Here is a 20,233-nt window from a genome sequence, read left to right as displayed (position 1 = left end):
CTTGAGAAAAAAGAACAAAGTAGGAGGTGTCACAATACCTGATATAAAACTATACTACAAGGCCATTATAATCAAAACAGTCTGGTATTAGCAAAACAGTCTGGTATAAGAATCAGACACAGAGATCAATGGAACAGAATAGAGAGCCCAGAAATAAACCCATGTCTCTATGGTCAATTAATATTTGACAAAGGGGGCAGAAGCATAAAATGGAGAAAAAATAGCCTCTTCAACAAATGATGCTGGGAGATCTGGAGTGGTACATGCAAAAAAGAAAAAATGAAATTAGACCACCAACTTATACCATACACAAAAATAAACTCAAGATGGATGAAAGACTTAAACATAGGCCATAACACCATAAAAGTCCTAGAGGAAAACATAGGCAGGAAAATTTCAGATATTCCATGCAGAAATATTTTCATCAAAACATCCACTGGGGCAAGGGAAATAAAGGAAAAAAAGATAGGACTATATCAAATTGAAAGCTTCTACATGGCTAAAGAAAACATCATCAAAATAAAAAGGGAACCAACAGTATGGGAAAACATATTTGCCAACAATACCTCAGACAAGGGTTTGATCTCTAAAATATATAAAGAACTCATATGACTCAATGCCAGGAAGACAAGTAATCCAATTAAAAAATGGGCAAAGGACCTGAACAAACATTTCTCCAAGGAGGACATACAGAGGGCCCATAGACATAAGAAAAAATGCTCAACAACACTAGCTATCAGAGAGATGCAAATTAAAACCACAATAAAATACTACTTCACACTGGTCCGAATGACCATTATTAATAAATCAACAAACAACAAATGCTGGTGGGGATGTGGAGAAATGGGAACTCCAGTGCACTGTTGGTAGGAATGCAGACTGGTGCAACCACTGTAGAAACAGTATGGAATTTCCTCAAAAAACTAAAGATGGAACTGCCTTTCGATCCAGTGATTCCACTGCTGGGACTATACTCTAAGAATCCTGAATCACCAATTTGAAAGAATCTATGCACCCCTATGTTCATAGCAGCATTATTTACAATGGCCAAGTGCTGGAAACAGCCTAAGTGCCCATCAATAAATGAGTGAATCAAAAACTGTAGTACATTTACACAGTAGAATATTACACAGCAGAAAGAAAGAAGAACTCCTACCTTTTGTGACAGCATGGGTGGAACTGGACAGTATTATGTTAAGTGAAATAAGCCAGGCAGTGAAAGACAAATAGCATATGAGCTCACCTATTAGAGGAACCTGATGAACAAAACAAATAAGCAAGCAAAATAGAACCAGAGGCACAAAAACAAGGGACAAACCAACAGGGACCAGAGTGGAAGAGGGCGGGCAGGTAAGGGAGGAAAGAAGAGGCTAGTTAAAGAACAAATATAAAGGACCCATGAACATGGACAACAGGGTGGTGATTGACTGTGGGATCAGGGAATGGTGGTAAGCAGGGCAGGAGAAAGCAACAGGGGAAAATTGGGGCAGCTGTAATAGAACAACAATAGCAATAAATAAGTAAGTAAGTAAGTAAGTAAGTAAATAAATAAATAAATAAATAAATAACTGAGGTGGAAGGGAACTGTGGGTGGATGTGTTCATGTGTGAGCCAGTGTGTCTCTGTGCACTCACAGTCTTGGGGCAGGCGTGGGTGACATAGCTAAAGAGACAACTCCAATGTGAAACAAAGGACAGGGTGCCTCCATGGCAAAGACAGGGCATTGGGCTCTAGCATGTCCATGCCCTTGAGCCTCCCAGAGGTATATTCCCCCTGACCTGGTCCATCTCTTCAAATGGAAAGGGATCCATCTGTCTGCCTGGGGCTGTGGACGTATTGGTGAAAGCAGTAATCACAAAAATCCTTTATTCTTTACTAAGAGCAAAACAAACAAAACTCCAAACAGGCCAAAAACATCCACAACAACAAAAAATAAAACTCCACACATACATCACTCAACAAAGAAAGCTGTGAAGCATAATAATATCTGCTATTTATTAAAGACACAACATGTGCCAAATGCTTTACCCAATTTAATTCTCACCCAGTAGTGATGTTGTGGACAAGGAAACTGAAGTTTCAAAGGTAGAATGAATTGCCTGTGCTGGCACAGCTAGAGGAAAGGTGTAGGAGTATGGTTCCAGCTATGTCTGTTGGCACGTGGGTCTACTTGTTGAACTCCCACCTTTCCTCCTTGTCCTGTTGCCTGGATCCTTGGGTGACTTTGCCTAATGAAGAGAAATGTTCTTTATGCAATTTGGATCTGACCGCTGGACTTGGCAACAATTTATTTTGTGATGTCCCAGTAAAAATGGAGTTCTTTTTTAAGAACAGTGACTCTCAGAGGGCAGAGCTAGGAATTTTAATTGGGTGAGAGGCAGCAGGGAGTAGTGGAGTGAGAACCAAGTGGGGAGTCAAGAAGAATTCATTCCAGCCTCTACTGGCTGTGCGACCTTGGGCAATAATACTAATGCTCATTAATGAGAATAATAGCTTCTATTTATTGATCTCTTACTATGTAGCAGATGCTGTGTCAAGTGGTTCATGTGTATCATCCATTTAATCTTCTCTGCAATCCTGTAAAGGAAGGAGGTATGAATATTATCCCCATTTTGTAGATGAGAAAATTGAGGCTTTAGGTATTGAGCAACATGCCCAACACCACACAAATAGGAAGTTACCTGCAAGATTTGGGTTTGGAGAGAGGGGTTCCAGCATCTGTGCTTTTACAATTGTGCTATAATGTTGATAGAAATATGAATGTAATACAGGCACACTGACAGAAGCTAATATTTATTGAACATTTTCTATGTGCCATACAGTATTCCAATCCCTGTATGCAATATATCATTTAATCCACACAATGACTTTATGAAAATGATATTATCTGAATTTTTTTTCAGACGAATAAACGGACTTCTCGTGTTTAATGAAGGGGTTATCTCCCTTTGCTACATGGTTCTTTTCTAAGAGCTATTACTTACAGAAAAAAGGGTTAAGATAAGCATGAACTCAGGTCTTTGTAGGGTGGAGCTGGATTCTGATTAAGTCCCTCCCTTCCTCTCCCAGAGAGAAGCTAAGGGAACCTGATTTGCTCAGGGAGGTAGCTGGACTAGTGCCTCACCTGTACCTTCATCAGAGGCTGGAACACAGGCTGATCCCTGGGGCTTGCCACGCCTGTCTTCCTTCAGTTTGGGCAGGGCAGCCTGCCCCTTGGCAGAGCGGGCTACAGCCTGAGGTTCCTGGGTCCTGTGCAGCTCAGTGAACTGTGCAAGGGAAGGGAGGCTCTGCCAATGTGTCAGCAGCCAGCTCCCCTCCGGGCACCATCTGGGATGCTCTAGCTGGAAAAGCAGGACTAGGCAATGGCTGCCTACTCTGCCTGTGGTCCTCACTGCCCGGGGCACACACCAGGAGCACTCTGCCCTGGGAAAGTGTCAGAGCATCAGGGGACAAAACATCCCAGGGGACTTCTTCTTTAGGCCCCCAGGGGCCCTATCAGGCAATAATAAGCATTTTGATAACTGACATTTGTTCAACTGTTACTATGCCTGGGCTCTATGCTAAGTGCTTTGTGTATGTTGTCTCATTTAACTTGCACCGTATACCCCACCATATTCAAGTACTATTATTCTCATTTTATAGGTGAGGAAACAGAGACAGAGAGGCTAAAGGACCTACCCAAGGTCATGCAGCTGGTAAGTTTCAGAACCAGCGTTCAGATTCTAAATTTTTAAAGCTTGGCTGACTCATGAGTCCTGGATTCTAATCTTTGCTCAGTCTCTTACTGACAAGTAATTCTCTTCAGTCCCCTGATCTTCATAGATCTTCAGTTTCCTCTTCTGTACAATGTAAGGATGGACCATATTTTCAAAATGTGTTTATCAGAGTCCCAGAGTTCCATCAGGAGCTGTGGTGGAACGAAGCTGAGGAGAGGGTGGAGTTAAGGAAGGTGAGGATACATTGAGGATAAGCATTAGAACTTCAACCTCTTACCTCGTTTTCAACCTGAGACAAAACTGCCATTTTTCACTCCTTCCCGTATTACAGTTATGTGTGAGAGTTGGCTTACTGAAGGGGTTCTGCTGCTTATGATAAGTCTGAACTTTAGCAATTGCTTATCTGACATTCTTGTACCTTAAGAGAGCAGAAAAATGGGACTTGGAGAGGATAAGGGGACCCATGTTAAGAGGCTCAGCTAATTAGTGACGAGCAGATTATGTGCTGGTTCAAAGTGCAGGTTCTACAGTTAGATACAAATGGGTTCAAGTCTTAGCGCTGCCTATTACTAGTATTGTCCTCAGGCAGGGTCAACTCTCCATTGCTAGGCAGCCCCTCTTTTTCTACTACTGAGTACTCCAGTGAGAGTAGTTGATGCCCTGAGTTATTTCTCTGATGGAATAACTCAGTAAATGGGTCATATTTCCTTTCCCACTTTACCTACAACCCTAACTCCTAACCCAAAGGGCAGAGGACACCCAAATGTGTTTAGACCTGTTCAGTTATGATGCAAATACCAAGGGTACCCAAGGATTGTCTTCTCCCTGCCTTCCAACCAAAGAATAGCAAGAAATAGTGACTTTCTATCTGGCAACCTGTAGTACTGGAATTCATGCCCAGCAGAGTCTATATTCATGAATAGGGCAGAGCTGTGCTTGTGACAAGAAGGCATGAATAAGAGAGTGTCTGACCATTAGCAGCTATCTGACCTTCAGCACATTCCTTCCAGGCTTCAGTGACCTCATCTTTAAAGGACAATGTTGGCGGTTTGCTGATGCCCATGGGCACTGCAGCTTTGAGATGATGTGCTTCCGTGATCCCAGGCACCAGGAAATATGGCTTCTTTCCTTGACATCCAAACAGTTTCTTGAGAAGTCTTCTTCCTAAGCAACTTATGAATCAGAGCTATACTTGGCCAAGTCTCTCTCTTTCTCTGTGGGGTGAATGATGAGGCTTTTGAGTACTCTTGGTCTTGGGAAATTGGCCATAACTGGTCTTAACTGGTCTGGCTGCAGGGTTTTCAAAGCACTGTCCTGAGAAACTATTCTGACCCACCCACAGAGAGTGAGAAAGCTTCAGGTCATGTCAATGAATCTTCACAGTAACATCTGAGCCTGTAAGGGAAGAGATTTCCTGAAGAGGCTCCTGTTCTCCTCTGGGCATGAAGCTGCCCTACATTGGTGAGTGTGAGAAGGACCACCCACTGTTCCCCCTTCAGGGTCTAGCAATGTGACCCTGTGGGTATTGCAGGAGCTTCTCCTTGTTCCTCCTGTTAGAGAGGGAGTTGCTGATTTGGTTGATCAGAGTCTAGAGCACTCATGGAGCCACATTTCCTAGTGGTCAGGGTTGATTGGCTTTGTTTTCTCTGAAGCTCAAGCAGTAAAAGGTTCAGGCTGATTTCACCACAGAGGCCATCTCTCTCCCTCTGTCCCTTCCCTTCAGTCCAACACTCTTTGGTGCTTTCACTTGATCCATGCCTTTCTGTTTTGTTAGATAGTGTGGTCAGGGCACCACTCACATCTCCTTCACTCACCATGTCTATGGCATCACTTATAAAAAAATCCACAGGTGCCTGATGGCTTCCTGCATTTCTCTGTGTACAGGGTAGGCTAGAGGGGTGGGGAGTTAATGCCCCAGGAGTGACCTTAACCAATGAAGGAAGAGGGAGTGGATAAACACTCCTCTCCTTCCTTGCTATCAAGTCAGATAATTCTGAGGTGTATTTTACATAGTCTCTTGGCCTGCTTTGACTGGATTGGGATTTTTAGTTGCTCCCAGTGGCCACCCTTCCATTAACATGACTTTTATTGGCTTTCTTCCTTCCCACTTCTTCCTGCGCTTCTTAAATAACCTCTCAGGTTCTTAAATTCTTAACTCAGGGTCTGCTTGTAATATTGTGATTTATAAGAAGAAATACATATTTGGTCTTTACCCCTGTTTCTAGCATAGAGCTCCTAAAACCTTTGGAATTTCCTAAGCCTTAAGAGCATAAAATTGTCTGTTGTGATGTTAATGAGGTGACTTTGGGGAAGCAGCTAAGGACTAAGGACAGGGTTTGGTTGACTGCCATGGGCTAGTGATTGGAGGGCTGGAACTTTCAGTTCCTCCCCTGGACCTGCAGGGAGGAGAGACTAGCTGGAGATTGAATTAACAATGGCCAATGATTTGATCAGCCATGGCTATGTAATGAAACCTCCATAAAAAAACAAAAAGATGAGGTTTGGAGACCTCTGGATTGATTAACATGTGGGATTTGGGGAGAGTGGAGATGGTGCTCCAGGAGAGGGCATGGACACTCCATGCCCTTTCCTCATACCTTGCCTCTGCATCTCTTTGATTTGTATTCTTTATTTTCCATTGTAATAAATCAGTAATCTAGTAAGTAAACTGGTTTCCTGAGTTCCATGAACTGCTCTAGAAAATTAATTGAACCCAAGGAGGGGGTAGTGGGAATCTTTGATTTATAACCAGCCAGTCACAAGCACAGGTAACAACCTGGACTTCTGTTTGGCATCTGAAGTGGAAGCAGTCTTGTGAAATTGAACCCTTAACCTGTGGAATCTGATATGGTCTCCAGGTAGATAGTGTCAGAATTGAGTTGAATTTTGAGACACCCAACTGATGTTCAAGAATTGCTTTTTGGCGTGGGGCCTCTTTTCCCACCTCTGTCCTACCCCCAACATGTTGGATATGAGTGCAGAAAATTTACTGTTCTTAGAGGGATCCATTCTAAGACATATCCTTGTACAAATTTCACTACAATGCTGTGGGTGTCTGAGGCAGGGTGATTTAACTCCCATTTTACTAATGAAGAAACTGAGACCTGGAGAGGTCAATGACTTTTCCTAGAGTGGTAGAATATAGACTCCTGACTCCCAACTTGCTATTCTTTTCTCAATGGTATGTCTTGGTGCCTCCTAGGTCCCTGTCTAGTATAAAGGAGGAAACTAGGTTGCTTCAGATAAAGACCAATGATGAACATAATCTTTTGTTGCTATCTTCATTTTAGTTTTCAAGACTAGCAGTGGATTTGTTTAGAAAAAAACCTTGCCCTTTGATTAAAACTATTGATATCTGAATGGGTCATGGGAGCAGGCAGGGAACTGTAGCCTTTTGGATAAGTTACTGTGGAATGATTAACTAGTGCCTTTGTTAATCCAAGGGTCTAGACCTTCAAGAAAATCACAGAATCATAGAACATCAAATGTGGAGGACAGCTTTGAGGTCATCTCGGCTAGACTAAACCTTTCTTTTACAAGTGGGGAAACTGAGGTCTAAGGAGGGAAAAGTCCTTAAGGTAATCAGGCAACATGGAAATTAGAATCTGAGAGAGAGTAAAGGAAATATAGGCAATTAGAGTCAGATTGTGCTAAAATCAGGAATCTATGAGAACTTGTTAAGTCAAGTATGGCAAATTAGAGCCAATCAATGGATGGGGTTACCCAGAACACTTACAACTGAGCAAGCTTGTGAAGTTCTATTTAAACTTTGAGAGAAATAATTCAAAAATTGGTTAGTGATGTCTGCCTTGGCACAGGACAGGTGAGTCCTGCTTATCTGCCAGTACATTAAAGACAAGCTCAAGAAAGCTGGGACCATGGTTCGCCCAAGAGTTGGAACCCACAGGCTAGGATTTGGAGGGATGGGGAAGATGGATCAGCACTGAACAACAATGCCTAAAGGTGGTAGCTAGTCTGGTGTTCAGGTTACTCAGTTATCCTAAATTACTGTTTTTTTTTCTCTCTTCCTTTCTCTCAGGATTCTATCACACTGCTTTGGAATCCCAATAACCTTGTAGAATGCAAATACATCTACTTTATTTTACACAGCAGACACTCAAAGCAAAAATTCTGGATCCTGTTCTGAATTTTTCCTTTAGCCTTTTGCCTCACAGTACTAAAGCTGATTAGTCCCACTTGAGTCTTACACCCTCCATATGCAAAATAAAGGGTTAGGTCAGAAATTCTCAAAAAGCATTAAAAGAAACAATCACTCTGTAGCATGGTAGCAGCTGTTATGTGAAATAAAATAGGTTTCCATGATCAATTTCTTTTGGAATATTGCTAGATTATTGTGAAAACATTTTTTAAACTTCAGGACTTCTCAGATCCTTTAAAACAGGAATTTATCTTAAAGTGATTTGGACAGGCATAGCTCCCTAAATTTACTTGAAGACAGAAAGCCAAGCAGGATAGTCTCTAAGAGTTTTGCAGCTTCAAAATACTACAATTCTCCTTTCAGAATACACATATAAAGGGAAGCATAGTCAATGATTGCTTCATCTCTCCTATGAACATGATATGGTGTTTTTAACCAGGGTTTAAGTGGCTCAAAGCAAGTGGCAACTATGGGAGTCCTTTCCTTAGTAGAGCATTAAAGATAAATCAATTGGTTTGCAAGCAACTGACACAATTTGTTTCTTAAGAGTAGACCAGGCTATTTCAGTTACTTTAATAATATAACTGGTGGTAAAAACCAACTGGCAAAATTACAGAACAGTGTTGACTAAGGAACTTTTTTTTAATAGTCTTTGTCAGCATAGCTGCTATGGTTTTCCATCTGAAAGTCTTGAATAGCAAAATCCTGCTCAGCATCCTAAGCTGTGTGGTGGGTTGAGTTTTGCAGCCCAACAGAAGGTAAAGTTGTCATGATAACATTAACACTCGTTCTCCACAATGGGGAGATGTCCTGCCTAGAGCAACTCCAGTTGCCCCTGTTTGTCTTCCTTCCTCCTCAGTTCAAAAGAGGCCACATCCTGTTTAATCTATCCTTTGACACGCCTGGTCACAAATAACTTTAAACTCTTCGTAACAATAGTTTTCATCAAAGACTATTTCAGGGTCAGCATTGATATACAAGGATGAATGTGCAGTGACTATTAACCAGGGCATCATCAGCATGGTCTATGGAATTAAAACAAATAAACACACTTGGCCCCTCTGGAGATTTTCATGGAAAAGATGTAAAGTGGGTTCAGGAATCTGTATTTTTAAAATATTCACAGATACAACCCACATGTCCATCAATAGAAGACTGAGTACATAAAATGTGTTTAATTCATACAATGGAAAGCTACTCAGCAATAAAAAAGAAAAAGCTGTTGTTACTTGCAGCAACATGGATGAATCTCCCAGACACTAGGTTAAGTGAAAAAAAGCTCCCAATAAAAAATTTATACTATGTAGAATTCTGTTTATATGAAGTTTAAAATGAGCAAAGGTAGTATAGGGTATTAGAAACCAAAACTGGTTTTTCCTGGGGGGTTGGTGAGATGAATTATGAAGGGACGCAGGTGTACTTTCTGGGAGTGATGAAACTATTCTATACGTTAATTAAGGTGATGGTCTACACAGATGCATACAATTTCAAAACTTGAACTGAATCCTTAAGAGAAGTGCATTTTATTGTATATAATTTATACCTCATTTAAATAAAACAGTGTAACTTTCCTGTAAGCCCCCCAATTAGGGCCCAAGCCAAGAAATGATCATCTCCATAAGAGAAGGGCCTAACTCAGCTCAGCCCAACTACAGCCTCAAGAAAGGGAATAATTCCCTATTCTCTGCTTTATATCATACAACCCTCCATTTTCACCTACTTTCCATAATTCTCTCATCCTTTCTCTGTCTTTTGGATAATAAAACACCAGAAAACTCAACATACAACAACTAGTGTAATAATAAACCCATAGGTGTCCAGGAACTGTGCCCCTTTCTGTCTCCATCTCAGTAGCCACAGCTACATTCTTGGAAGGAGGTCCTTGAAGAGACATCATATTTGTTGAGCTCCTACTATGTGCTAGACCTTGTTGGCTCCCTTATCAAGGTTATGTAGTTTTCTTTTCAAAATAACACCAAGAAGTAGATATTTTTTTACTATCCTTCCCATTTTCCAGATTTGCAATCAGAAAGGGAAGATAAACTGCTGCCCCAAAGGTGTTAGCGGGCTGATAAGTGGAAGATGCAGGGTTAGCACAGTGACTGTACCTCTTATAATTTAAGGCCTCTTTCCTTCCACGGCCTGAGGAGAGAAAAGCAGAGATGGGCGTTGGAAGGAGAGATACAGTTGAATGTATAAGGGGCAGTGGTCCTCACCTGGCAATGCTTTTCATTCCCATTCCTCAGAATTCAGGGTAGCCACCGCCGCCCACCGCCCCCCCGCCTCCGACCCCGTGCCCCCAACACACACACTAAGACAGTTCCATGCTTTCTGAATAGCCCTTGCTGGGGGCTTAGAAGTAGCAGCCTCAGGGTGACTTTCATTTGGTATAACTTAGGAAACAAGAAGGAAGGAAGTGGGGAATATAACGATGCAGTTATTACTTTTAGGATTCTGGCTCTCTGAGAACAGAGAAGTGGTTTCCTCTGCAGGAGTGGCAAGGTATAGGGAGAAGTATTGGAACAGAATGTGTGTGTGTGTGTGCGCGCGTGTGTGTGTCAGCACGTTTGTGCGTGGAGGGGGGAATTGCTGTACTCAGCGCGAGGCACTTGGGGAGGAGGAAACTGTAGCGGAGCTCTGAATAATTGATTCTTCAGCCGCACCAGACACCCCGGGAGCGGGCTGAGAGCGTGGTTTCAGCACCACGGAGAGCGGCACGCCGCCACAGGCGCCTCCGCGGTCAGCCAGCCACCTATCCTGGCCTTGTCTCCACTGTGCGCTCTGGGAGAGCGGGTGGCTGCGCGCCAGCGCCAAGGGAATGCGGGGTCTGCCTCTGAGGACCTCCGGGGAAAGCGGCTGAGGGCGGGAGACGCCTTCGCTCCCTGAAGCTCCAAGCCTCTACAGCTTTCGCGGGGGCTGCTGCGTCTCACCGACTGGGAACAGGTCCCTAAGTTGGCGTGGGGGCGCCCTGCTTTCCTCCTCCTCCTCTTCTTCGGAGGCGACCGCAGCAGAAGCACGCTCTGGGAGCCCGGCTTTCCCAGTGCTGTGAACCGGGATGGTCAGGTGCTGTCGGGACTCCCACCGCGACGTGGAGAGCTGAACGCCTGGCTCAGAGCTGGCCCCGCAGCGAAGGGCTAGAAGGGAGCTGTTTTTCCCCTGCCCACGCCTCTGTAGGCCAGGGACCGCGGGGATCCCCGGCTACAGGCGCGCGCGCTCAACACTCACTCTCACACACACTCGCCCTCACACACATCAGCCTGGAGCCTGGGCTGCGGAGAGGTCTCTCGGGAGCACTCAGAGTACTGGGCAGCTGCTGTCAGGAGTGGGGCAGAAAGCCGAGCGCCAGCTCTTTGAGGGAGGCTCCGGGGGCTTAGCCGGAGTATGGAGCCGGTTGAGCGCTGAGAGTCACGGCCGCAGCCATCAGCCCTGGAGATGACCAGGAGCGGCCACTGCTGAGAACTATGTGGAGAGAGGCTGCGGTGAGTGCTGGAGCGGGACGCGGGGCCTGGGCGACCCCTTTGGGAAGAGGACGGTGGAAGGCCTGGTGCTGAGGAGCAGCAGGACCGCAAGAGAGTAGTTGGGAATGATCGCACCTCCTTCGGGGATCTGGGAACGCGGGACCTGGAGTCCTTCCCTCCCCCTCTTATCCTGCCGGCTCATCCCAAACTCAACCAGCCCCCACTCCTTATCCCCCCACCCCCATTCTCTCTTTCTCTCCCTACCCCCTTCACTCAGCAGCTCCTGGACGCACAACTCCCAGCAGCCGGCGCTGGGGAGGTGGTAGGGGGTGAGGGTGGAGATGCCCAGTTAGCTTTTCGTGGGTGGCCAAACTGGGGCTCCGGTTCTCCTCTGCGCACTGGAGCGGAGCTCTCCATTATCAGCCACAAGGTCTGAGGGACCGGTCCGGAACGTCTCAGACACGGACCTCCGGCTCTCACTCCCGGGTCGAGCCCCCTGTGTACGTAGAGGAGCTGTGAGCATTGCAGACTGCAGCCTGCCCCCCACCCCAGTCCCGATCCCCGTGGGCTGACCCTGCCTCCCCATCTCTTCACCCCCTCCCCCCCAGAGCCCTGCTGCAGAGCCTCCGGCTTGGATAGCCGCCCCCCGTGGGGGCGATGCGGACAGCGCGGGACAGCCAGTGGAGCTCGCGGGGGCCGCAGCATGCGGGAACCCGCTAAACCCGGTGGCTGCTGAGGCGGCCGAGATGCTTGTGCGCACAGCGCGCCCCACTGTATCCTCGACCTTCTCAGGCTACAGGTACGTCCCAGCGGGAGAGCTGGGTTTGGCGGGATGGGTAGGTGGAAGACTCAACCCCAGCGAGAGCGGTAGAAGGATCTAGCGAGAGAGGGAGAGTGGAAGCGGGAGAGGGAGCATCGGTAGCGAAGCGAGGGAGGAACACCAGGGGGCGCTGCGGCTCCGCAATGCAGGCAGCACAGCAGCGCTGAGGTAAGTGCGAGTTCGCCCCAACTTCCCTTAGCGCTAGCAGCGCCCAGCCCGAAGGGCGCGCTCCTGTGCCCGCGTGCACGACTGTGCTGGTATTTGCAGGCACGCGCCTCTGTGCACCTGGCGCGGTGCATATGTATGCACTGCCTGAGCACATGTGCTGACTCCGGATAGCCATGGGAGGCCTGTGGGTGTGCGCAGAAATGCGCGCGTGCCTGTGAGCGTGTGCAGCCCCACTGCCCACGTGCACCTAACACTTGGTAGCAGGACTTGAAGTGGAAAGCCTGGGGAGGCGCTGTACAGTTGACGTCCGTTGGAGAGCTTCTTGGGAGCCTACCTTTAGCCCCACGCATTTTTTTTTTTTTTGCCAACTCTCACATGCTGGCCCGTGGGGGGACGCGCCTCCTTTCCAGAATTCTGCATTGCACACGGGGCGCGTGAGAGAGGATGTGTGTGTATGGGCGCGTATAGGGCGTGGGTCCTAGGGCTGCTTGCTTCAGAGCCCCTCTGCAGGAGGAGGATGGGTCCTAAGTTCCCCCAGGCGCTCCAGAGCCTGGGGCACACAAACGAGAGTCCTCACTCCCTTGCATTTGGGGTGTACCCTACAGGAGAGAAGCAGGGTCTGCAGTGGGTGCTGGGGGTAGCCAGGTCAGTGCTGCATCCTGCGAGTTCGCAGGGGGCGGGGTCAGTCTATTCGCTCCCGTGCCAGGGCAGGGTTACCTTGTCACTGCGCTGCCTCTGCACGCAGGGGCTGGTCTGTAGTTCGCTCCTTTCGAGCAAGGGGCGGGGTTGGTAACTTGGTCGGCTCCTTCCGGCGTGGGAGAGGAGTGGGTGGAAGGTTTGCTCTGCGCGCCTACGTTCGGCGGCTGTGGTCTGCAGCTAACTTGGTGGATGTGGTGGGAGGTGTGGGCGGAGTTGGACATGGAGAAGAAGCTGGAGATAGGGGATGAGAAGGAGGATGGATCCGAAGATGTATTTACGGCCAGGGATGGAGAATTAGCAGGGATTGGAGTTGGGGATGGAGTTGGAGATGGGTCTAGGGACGTGGATGGCGTCGGGGATCCGGAATAGAGTAGGCAACTCAGGCAGCTTGCGCCGCAGGTGGGCTCTCGGCCTGGCTGGTAGAGCAGGGGCAGGGGCAGCAATCAGTTTCGTCTGGAATCCTTGCTCAACGCGGTCTTGACTCTCCCTCCCCACCTTGCAGGGACCATAAGTGGCGACTATGGGCAGACTGGGCTATTGGACCTTGCTGGTGCTGCCGGCACTTCTGGTCTGGCGCGGTCCCGCGCAGGGCGCGGCGACGGAGAAGGGTCCCCCGGCGCTGAACATTGCGGTGCTGCTGGGTCACAGCCACGACGTGACAGAGCGTGAACTGAGGAACCTGTGGGGCCCAGAGCAGGCAGCTGGGCTGCCCCTAGACGTGAACGTGGTAGCACTGCTGATGAACCGCACTGATCCGAAGAGCCTCATCACACATGTGTGCGACCTTATGTCCGGGGCGCGCATCCACGGCCTCGTGTTTGGGGATGACACCGACCAGGAGGCCGTGGCCCAGATGCTGGATTTTATCTCCTCACAGACTTTCGTCCCCATCCTGGGCATCCACGGGGGCGCATCTATGATCATGGCTGACAAGGTAAGGCCAGGAGGTGATGGGCTGCCAGGACTGTGGAGCGTGCCAATCATAGGGCAGCCACCAAGGGTCTTCCGGAGCCCCTGGGATCTATCTTGCTGTGAAAAAGGGTCGTGGCCACTGACCCTGGTGAGAACCAGGTCCTACCACTGCAACTCAGAAATGAGTGGAAATTCTTTTTGCCTTGGGTCTGAAAGTGGGTTATTTAGAAGCACCTTGGGTCTACCAGGAAGGACTCGCAAAACACAAAAGTATGGTCATGTGGTGGAATGCTTGGAGATTTCTAAGTAGTGTACAAGATGCCAGCTTGGGGCCAGTTGAAACAGCATGACTTACATTCTTATAATATCAATTTTACCAGGCTGTTTTGTGGAAAAGGTCCATTTTTTCCTTCTTGTGGTGACTAAAACTATTTCAACAAGGATTAAATGTGGGTATGTTGTGGAACAAAATGCAGAGTTTTTAGGTAAAGCACAAAAGAACAGGGGAATGTCATGCTTCTGCAGCCACAAGAAAGGTGGAAAGTTTGAGAAGCCCTGGGCTTCGGCCACAAGAGAGAGCTCCTCCTGGGGAGTGGGTGTGAGTGGAGAGGAGAACTGGCTGCAGAGCCAGAGCGTGGAGGGCCTGACACTTTCCACATCTTCCTGGGGTGGAGCTGGCTGGGTTTCCAAGGCCCATAGATGGAAGCATTGGCACCCAAGGGTGGGCTTTGGTGCTGAAGTTTGAGAGTGTCAGAATGAAGGAAGGTATGTCCAAATTTCTCAGCTTAGAATGAGAGGGAGGTTTTTGGTTTTTTGTTTTTTGTGGATCAGATGAGAGGGTTGGGAGAAGAGGGGAAAGATACTTGAAGATTTGAGTGAGATGTTATGAGGGCTGGTTTGAGAATTGTGCAGAATTAGAAGGACAAAAGACAGTCAGAAGGACAGAGGAAGAAGCAAAGACAGGAGTGAGAAAAAAGGGAAGGATTAGAGTTGTGGGGACACTGTACCTCTATCTAAGCCTCAGCAAGGGACTGGGGCCAGGAAGGAAAGGAAATATTAAGTGTACTTGTGTGCCATGGTCCCCAGCCCTGAGTGAGACCTTCTTAGAGCACGTTCCTCAGGTAGCAGGAGATAGCCTACTGGAGCGAGCACAGATTTGTCGTAGCACTTTCCTTCTGATGCTCTCAAAGCACTTTTATATTCATCAAATCAGATTCTGTCTCTGCCTCAGCAATTCCCACCAACTCCTTTGGGAACTGTATTAATTCTTTCAGGTCTCCTGGGCTGCAGTACATTCAGCAAAAGTACACAACTGATGTACTATCTTATTAAACATTTATTTCAAATGGTTTGTGGCCTGGAAAAATTCCTTATGTATGGTTGAGCATTTTCCCAACCGACTCTCAGCTTTGGGATTCCTTTCTGGGGTGAAAAAAGTAGGGAACGTCTGTACCCTGCCACCAACATATGGGCCACTCCAGAACTGGAAAGGGTCTTAGAGTCTACAAGAGCAGCCTGTAACTTTCTGATGAGGTGACTGAGGCATAGGGCAGTTAAAGACTTGGCCAAGACCACACAGTGGGTGATGGATCTAGATCTCTGAATTCTTTTGGTCCCAAGGTCTGATCTCAAGCCTATCTTTTAACTTTGTCATCCCACCTTCAGGAAGGTCAAGAAATTTCATGTCATGGGAGGTCCTGAGCCATGGAAACGTGCAACCAGTCAGAGCCTAGAGAGTTTGTGCATCAAGTGACCAGCTGGAGTGACAGCCTTCCCATGAAGTTATTAAGAAGGAGAACAGTGGTTTCCAGCAGGGACTTGGAGTGTGATTTTGAGATCTAAATATTATCATCAATCCCTCCTCCCTTCTGAAGTTTTGACTGAAGGAGTAACCACAGAAAACAGTGGCCATGTTGAAAGTGAAATTCTGGACTGTGTAGGGCCCAGCACCTCAGTGGAGAAATCTGGTAAAAGCAGAACGGAAGCAGGTGGCTTGAGACTCGGGCTGGGAGGGCTGAGCTGGCAGCTGTGTGGCTCTAACTTATGCATCTGATTATAGCCAAAGCAGCAGGAACACAGAATGGGCTCCTAGTTAAGTACCCCGCTGATATGCAGGGACCCTCCCCACTGTGACTGTCAGGCTCTGACCTGTGGCCAGCAGCTGCTTCTCTCTCTCAAATAAGGTATTAGAAAGGGAATTTTGAGAAGTCCAAGGGATATTGGTGGAAGAAGCATCCTCCTTCCTATGGAATGTAACTGCCTCCTGGGGATTGGACAAGCGTGTGACCCCACTTAAAAGTAAGGAAGAACAGGGAATCAGGAAATGGCAAGAGGGAGATGAGAAAGGACATTTTCAGAGAAGTCAAGATCAGAGAGAGATTTAAGAGGGATGGAGAGGAGAGGAATGAAGGGTTTCAATGGCTCAACAGTGGTGAAAGAAATTGGATACTCCTCATCGTTAGGGCTTTCCAAGTTGGTCTTGATAGCAAGGAATCAAATAAGTCAGTGGAGATAATGTTGGGGTGTATGTTGGACCCCATGTGTGGGATATGCAGGTGATGTTGAGTGGAGTTGGGTTAAAGGGCGGTATTTTGGAACACCTGGATGTGTTAAAAAAAAGGAGAGAGGCTGTCTGAGACATGAACAGCCCTTCTTTCCATTAGTAACATATCAAGTTGGCTAGTGAATTTGCCACCTGTTTCTTTTGGAGCTGAATGCTGAAGACAGTTTCCTTGGGTCTGAAGAAACAGTCATGGGATGTTGCCTAAAACTCCACCTTGCTTCATTGGGTGTGCCAATGGTGTTAGGGTCACAAAGTCTGAATCTCCCCAAACTGACAAGGCTTCTCTGTCTCCCCCAAGATGATGTCTACTTGGTAAAGTCCAGAACATACCTGTGTTTTTGCTTCTAAATTGGTAACATGATAGTGCCCCCATAGATAATAATAGTACTTAATTTGACTATCAGTTAAATTGAATACTCTTCCCCGCTATCTTTATTTTTCTCTCAATCTACTTGGCCCTTGGGGAAAAAAGAACAAAGTTTTATAGTAATTGAAATGTGTCAAGTGACAGATTTTTTTTGTGGTGTTAATTTAATTTACAGTGAAGATGTTAGTTTTTGCTTCTATCAGTGGGTGGTCTTGTGATATAATTAAGTTAGAGGTGGAAATAACATTTTATGTAGATAAGTTCTAACCACATTTTGGTTTGGTCATTTTGATCTCGTTTAAATGGAATACATGCTGGTTACAGTATCAGCCCCTAGTAAATCAAGTGTATGCACTAGACTTTCATGTTTCTGCTCAGTGTTCTCACCTCCTCCATCCCTTTGCCCCTTATTTCTAACTGCTCCATAGAGGAAAATGCAAGGCTTAGATTTTAATTACGTTTATGCATGCGGGTTAATGCTATACGTGCCTCATCTCCTTTACTAAAGTATAAGTACCTTGAGGACAGGTTGTTTTTAAAAAAGTGTATTTGAAATAACAAATACTCCTTTTCCACAGACAGTTTATAAAAACATTTTTTCATTGTAGAGCACCTAGAAAGTACATTAAAGTTTAAAGAAGAAAATAAAAATCTCCCTGTAAATCCTATCATCAGGAGTAAACACTGTTGACACTTGGGCCTATTTTCTTTCAAGCTCTATTTATTTAGTTATAAATTCAGGATTATACTGTCTGTATGGTTGTCTTTATTGTACTTTGCACTCTGTAGGCTTTCTTAGTCAGAAGATTCAAGTTTTGCTTTAATTCTGGAAAAATCTTAGCCATTATTTGTTAGATGTTTCCTCTCCAACATTCTATTCATATGTAGTTTCTTCATCAATCCTCCATGTATCTTAACTTAAACATCCTCCCCACCCCCTAGTTCTCTGTTTCTCTCTGCTATGTTTGGGAAGTTTTCCTCAATTCTATACCCTAGTTAACCAGCTCTTCTCATTTGTGTCTGGTCTATTATTTCGCCTCTGTCTTAAGTTTTTTTAAATTTCTTTTCCAATCTTACCCAAGGACATGATTATTGATTTCAGAGAGAAAAGAAGGAAGGGAGAGAAACATTGATGTGAGAGAGAAACCTGCAACCTAGGTATGTGCCTTGACCTGGGGTCAAACCCATAACCTTTGGGCTTATTGGATGATGTTCCAGTCAACTGAGTCATATTGGTCAGGGCTATCTGTTAAGTTTTTAACCTCAACAATGGTTCATTTTATTTCCAAGATAAATAACTAGTCCCTTTTCTATACCTTCCTCCTTTTTTTGTTTTCTTAAAAAGTCTTCTTACCTTGTGGATGTAAATCTCTTCTCTTTTTCTAGCATCTTTGTTTCTTCAGGTATGAATTCTCCCATTTTGTGATTCTGATCATTGGATGTTCTCATATATTCTCTAATTTTTGTTTGTAACTTATTTTCAAGGTAGATTTATGTACTCACCTGCTCCCTAAGGGTGTGTGCTTTTAAACTAGAGCTCACATCAACAGCTCAGGTCAGATCTCTCTTTCTGCTGTACATACCCTGTGCTGCAGGCTTGGGTCTTAGTCTCAAGTAGATAGCTTCATTTTGGCTTCTTGACACAGATAGGGGCATCCTTTTTGGCTGTGACTCATGGTGGATGGTGCAGATATTTCAACTCTATTCACAGCTGGCAGCATGGTTCTGGGTCCAGTTTTGCCCCTTAGTCCTGGTTGCTGTTGGGACTTCTGCACCCATGGCTCATATTGGACCCATCCACCTGTGGACCTGTGGCTTTGATTTCTACTTGAAATTGTAGAGTCTCATCTTTTGATTCATTTATTTTTAGGGGGTCCTCTCTATTTTTGATTTATAATTCCCTTCTCTTATTTCTAAGCAGTGCTATGTAAATTTTAAATATGTAGAGATTTATCTATAAATTCTATGTTGTAAAAGCAGAACATAGAATACTGAGTATGTTCACACTGATTTGAACTCAGTTATATTTTACAACCTGCTTTTATTTTTTCAGAATTGATTATGTTTTCTTGGAATTTCCCTGATCATTAAATAGACTTCTCAAACATGATTTTAAGTGGGTTCAGAGTACTTTGTTTGTGCCATAATTATTTTGACTGTTTTTTCTACCTTTATTAAGGTTAATTTCCAATTCACATGTATGTTCCTTCTGGCACCTTGTGCTGTCTTGTTCTTTGCGTTTGTTACTTGGTGTATGTTTCTTCATTGAATGAATTAAGTCGTTGGTTTTCTTGGCAGCTTGCAGCAGTTTCCTGGTGCACTTACCACACTGTGGTTCAGGGCTTTCCATTCAGTGGTTGTTCTCCAAATGCTGACTGATTGCATAGGTGTGTGCCACGTCTCCTCTCTTCTCTATTGGGCAGATAGTTACTAGTCATCTTGGGGATTAACAGAAGTTGAGGGGTTCCATACAAAAGGCCTGTGTAGCACTGCTGAGTAACAGCTCATCAGCAGGAGATGGTGCCCTTGTAATCTCGCAGCTCTCGAATTTGGATGTGAGTGAGGGCCTTGCCATTCAGCACTGAAAGCTCATGGAAAGGGCAGACGTGCACATCAGAATGTTGGTGGAGCCCACTCAGCTCCTACTAGAGGCAACAGGTAGTTCCTGAGAGTGGGGAGGCCTATATTTAGCCTGCTCGATGAGGCATGTCAGATGTAGTCATCCACTCCTCCTCACTTTAAGTCATCAGAGAGCAACCGGCATCTCCCCAGAGGCACGACTAACTTTCCAAATGGCCTCCTGGGGTTGTTGGTAATCACGTGGACCCTTGATAACTGTGGTCTGTTGGAATTTGAGGGGAGGAATATTTATCTGCTCCTTGGTAGCCTCAGGTGGAAAATGTTTCTCCAAGTAGAGTGTGTGTGTGTGGTGGTGGTGGGGGCGGGGAGCAGGGAGAAGTGGGGGGAGAGAGACAAACAGAACTTTGGGTTTTTGCTGAAGAGCTGGTGGCTTCTGATAAGGCCATCATGTCAGTTAGAAGTTAGGTTATTAACTGGTATGTTTTGTTTGTCCTGTACTCCTTCTTATCATTCAAATTTTAGTTGTCAACATTTGAAAGTTAGTTGCTAACATTTAAAGACATTACATTAAAAAAATCCAAATTTCATGCTTCTTTGAAAAAATCAGAAGGCCTGATCTCACTGGGCCCATTTTTCTTAGGGCAATAGTGGACTAGAGATAAATAGCAGCCATCCCCTCAGATAGGGCAGGTGCTCTTTCCTTTCTCCCACTTACCCACTTCACTCATTTGTGTTGTGGACTTGGTCCTGAAGGCATTTGGTTTGAGATCCCTCATGCAGGTGAAAGAAAC

General features: G+C 45.8%; 1 protein-coding gene across 1 annotated transcript in view; it reads left to right on the top strand.

Annotated features, from left to right (window-relative positions):
• The first annotated feature begins 12,054 nt into the window (after positions 1–12,054).
• The window catches only part of GRIN2A (glutamate ionotropic receptor NMDA type subunit 2A), a 386,027-nt gene continuing 377,848 nt past the window's right edge, over positions 12,055–20,233 (top strand). Inside the window, exons 1-2 of the mRNA XM_045833744.1 lie at positions 12,055–12,132; positions 13,523–13,954. Of these exons, the coding sequence (XP_045689700.1) occupies positions 13,541–13,954 (414 nt within the window). The 5' untranslated portion in view covers positions 12,055–12,132; positions 13,523–13,540. The remainder of the gene's footprint in view (positions 12,133–13,522; positions 13,955–20,233) is intronic.

Source organism: Phyllostomus hastatus, unplaced genomic scaffold (genome assembly GCF_019186645.2).
Source record: "Phyllostomus hastatus isolate PE091 unplaced genomic scaffold, TTU_PhHast_1.1 phas_contig_173, whole genome shotgun sequence".
Classification (NCBI taxonomy): domain Eukaryota; kingdom Metazoa; phylum Chordata; class Mammalia; order Chiroptera; family Phyllostomidae; genus Phyllostomus; species Phyllostomus hastatus.
The sequence above is the reverse complement of the archived record's forward strand: the minus strand, read 5'-3'. Positions and strand labels throughout refer to the sequence as shown.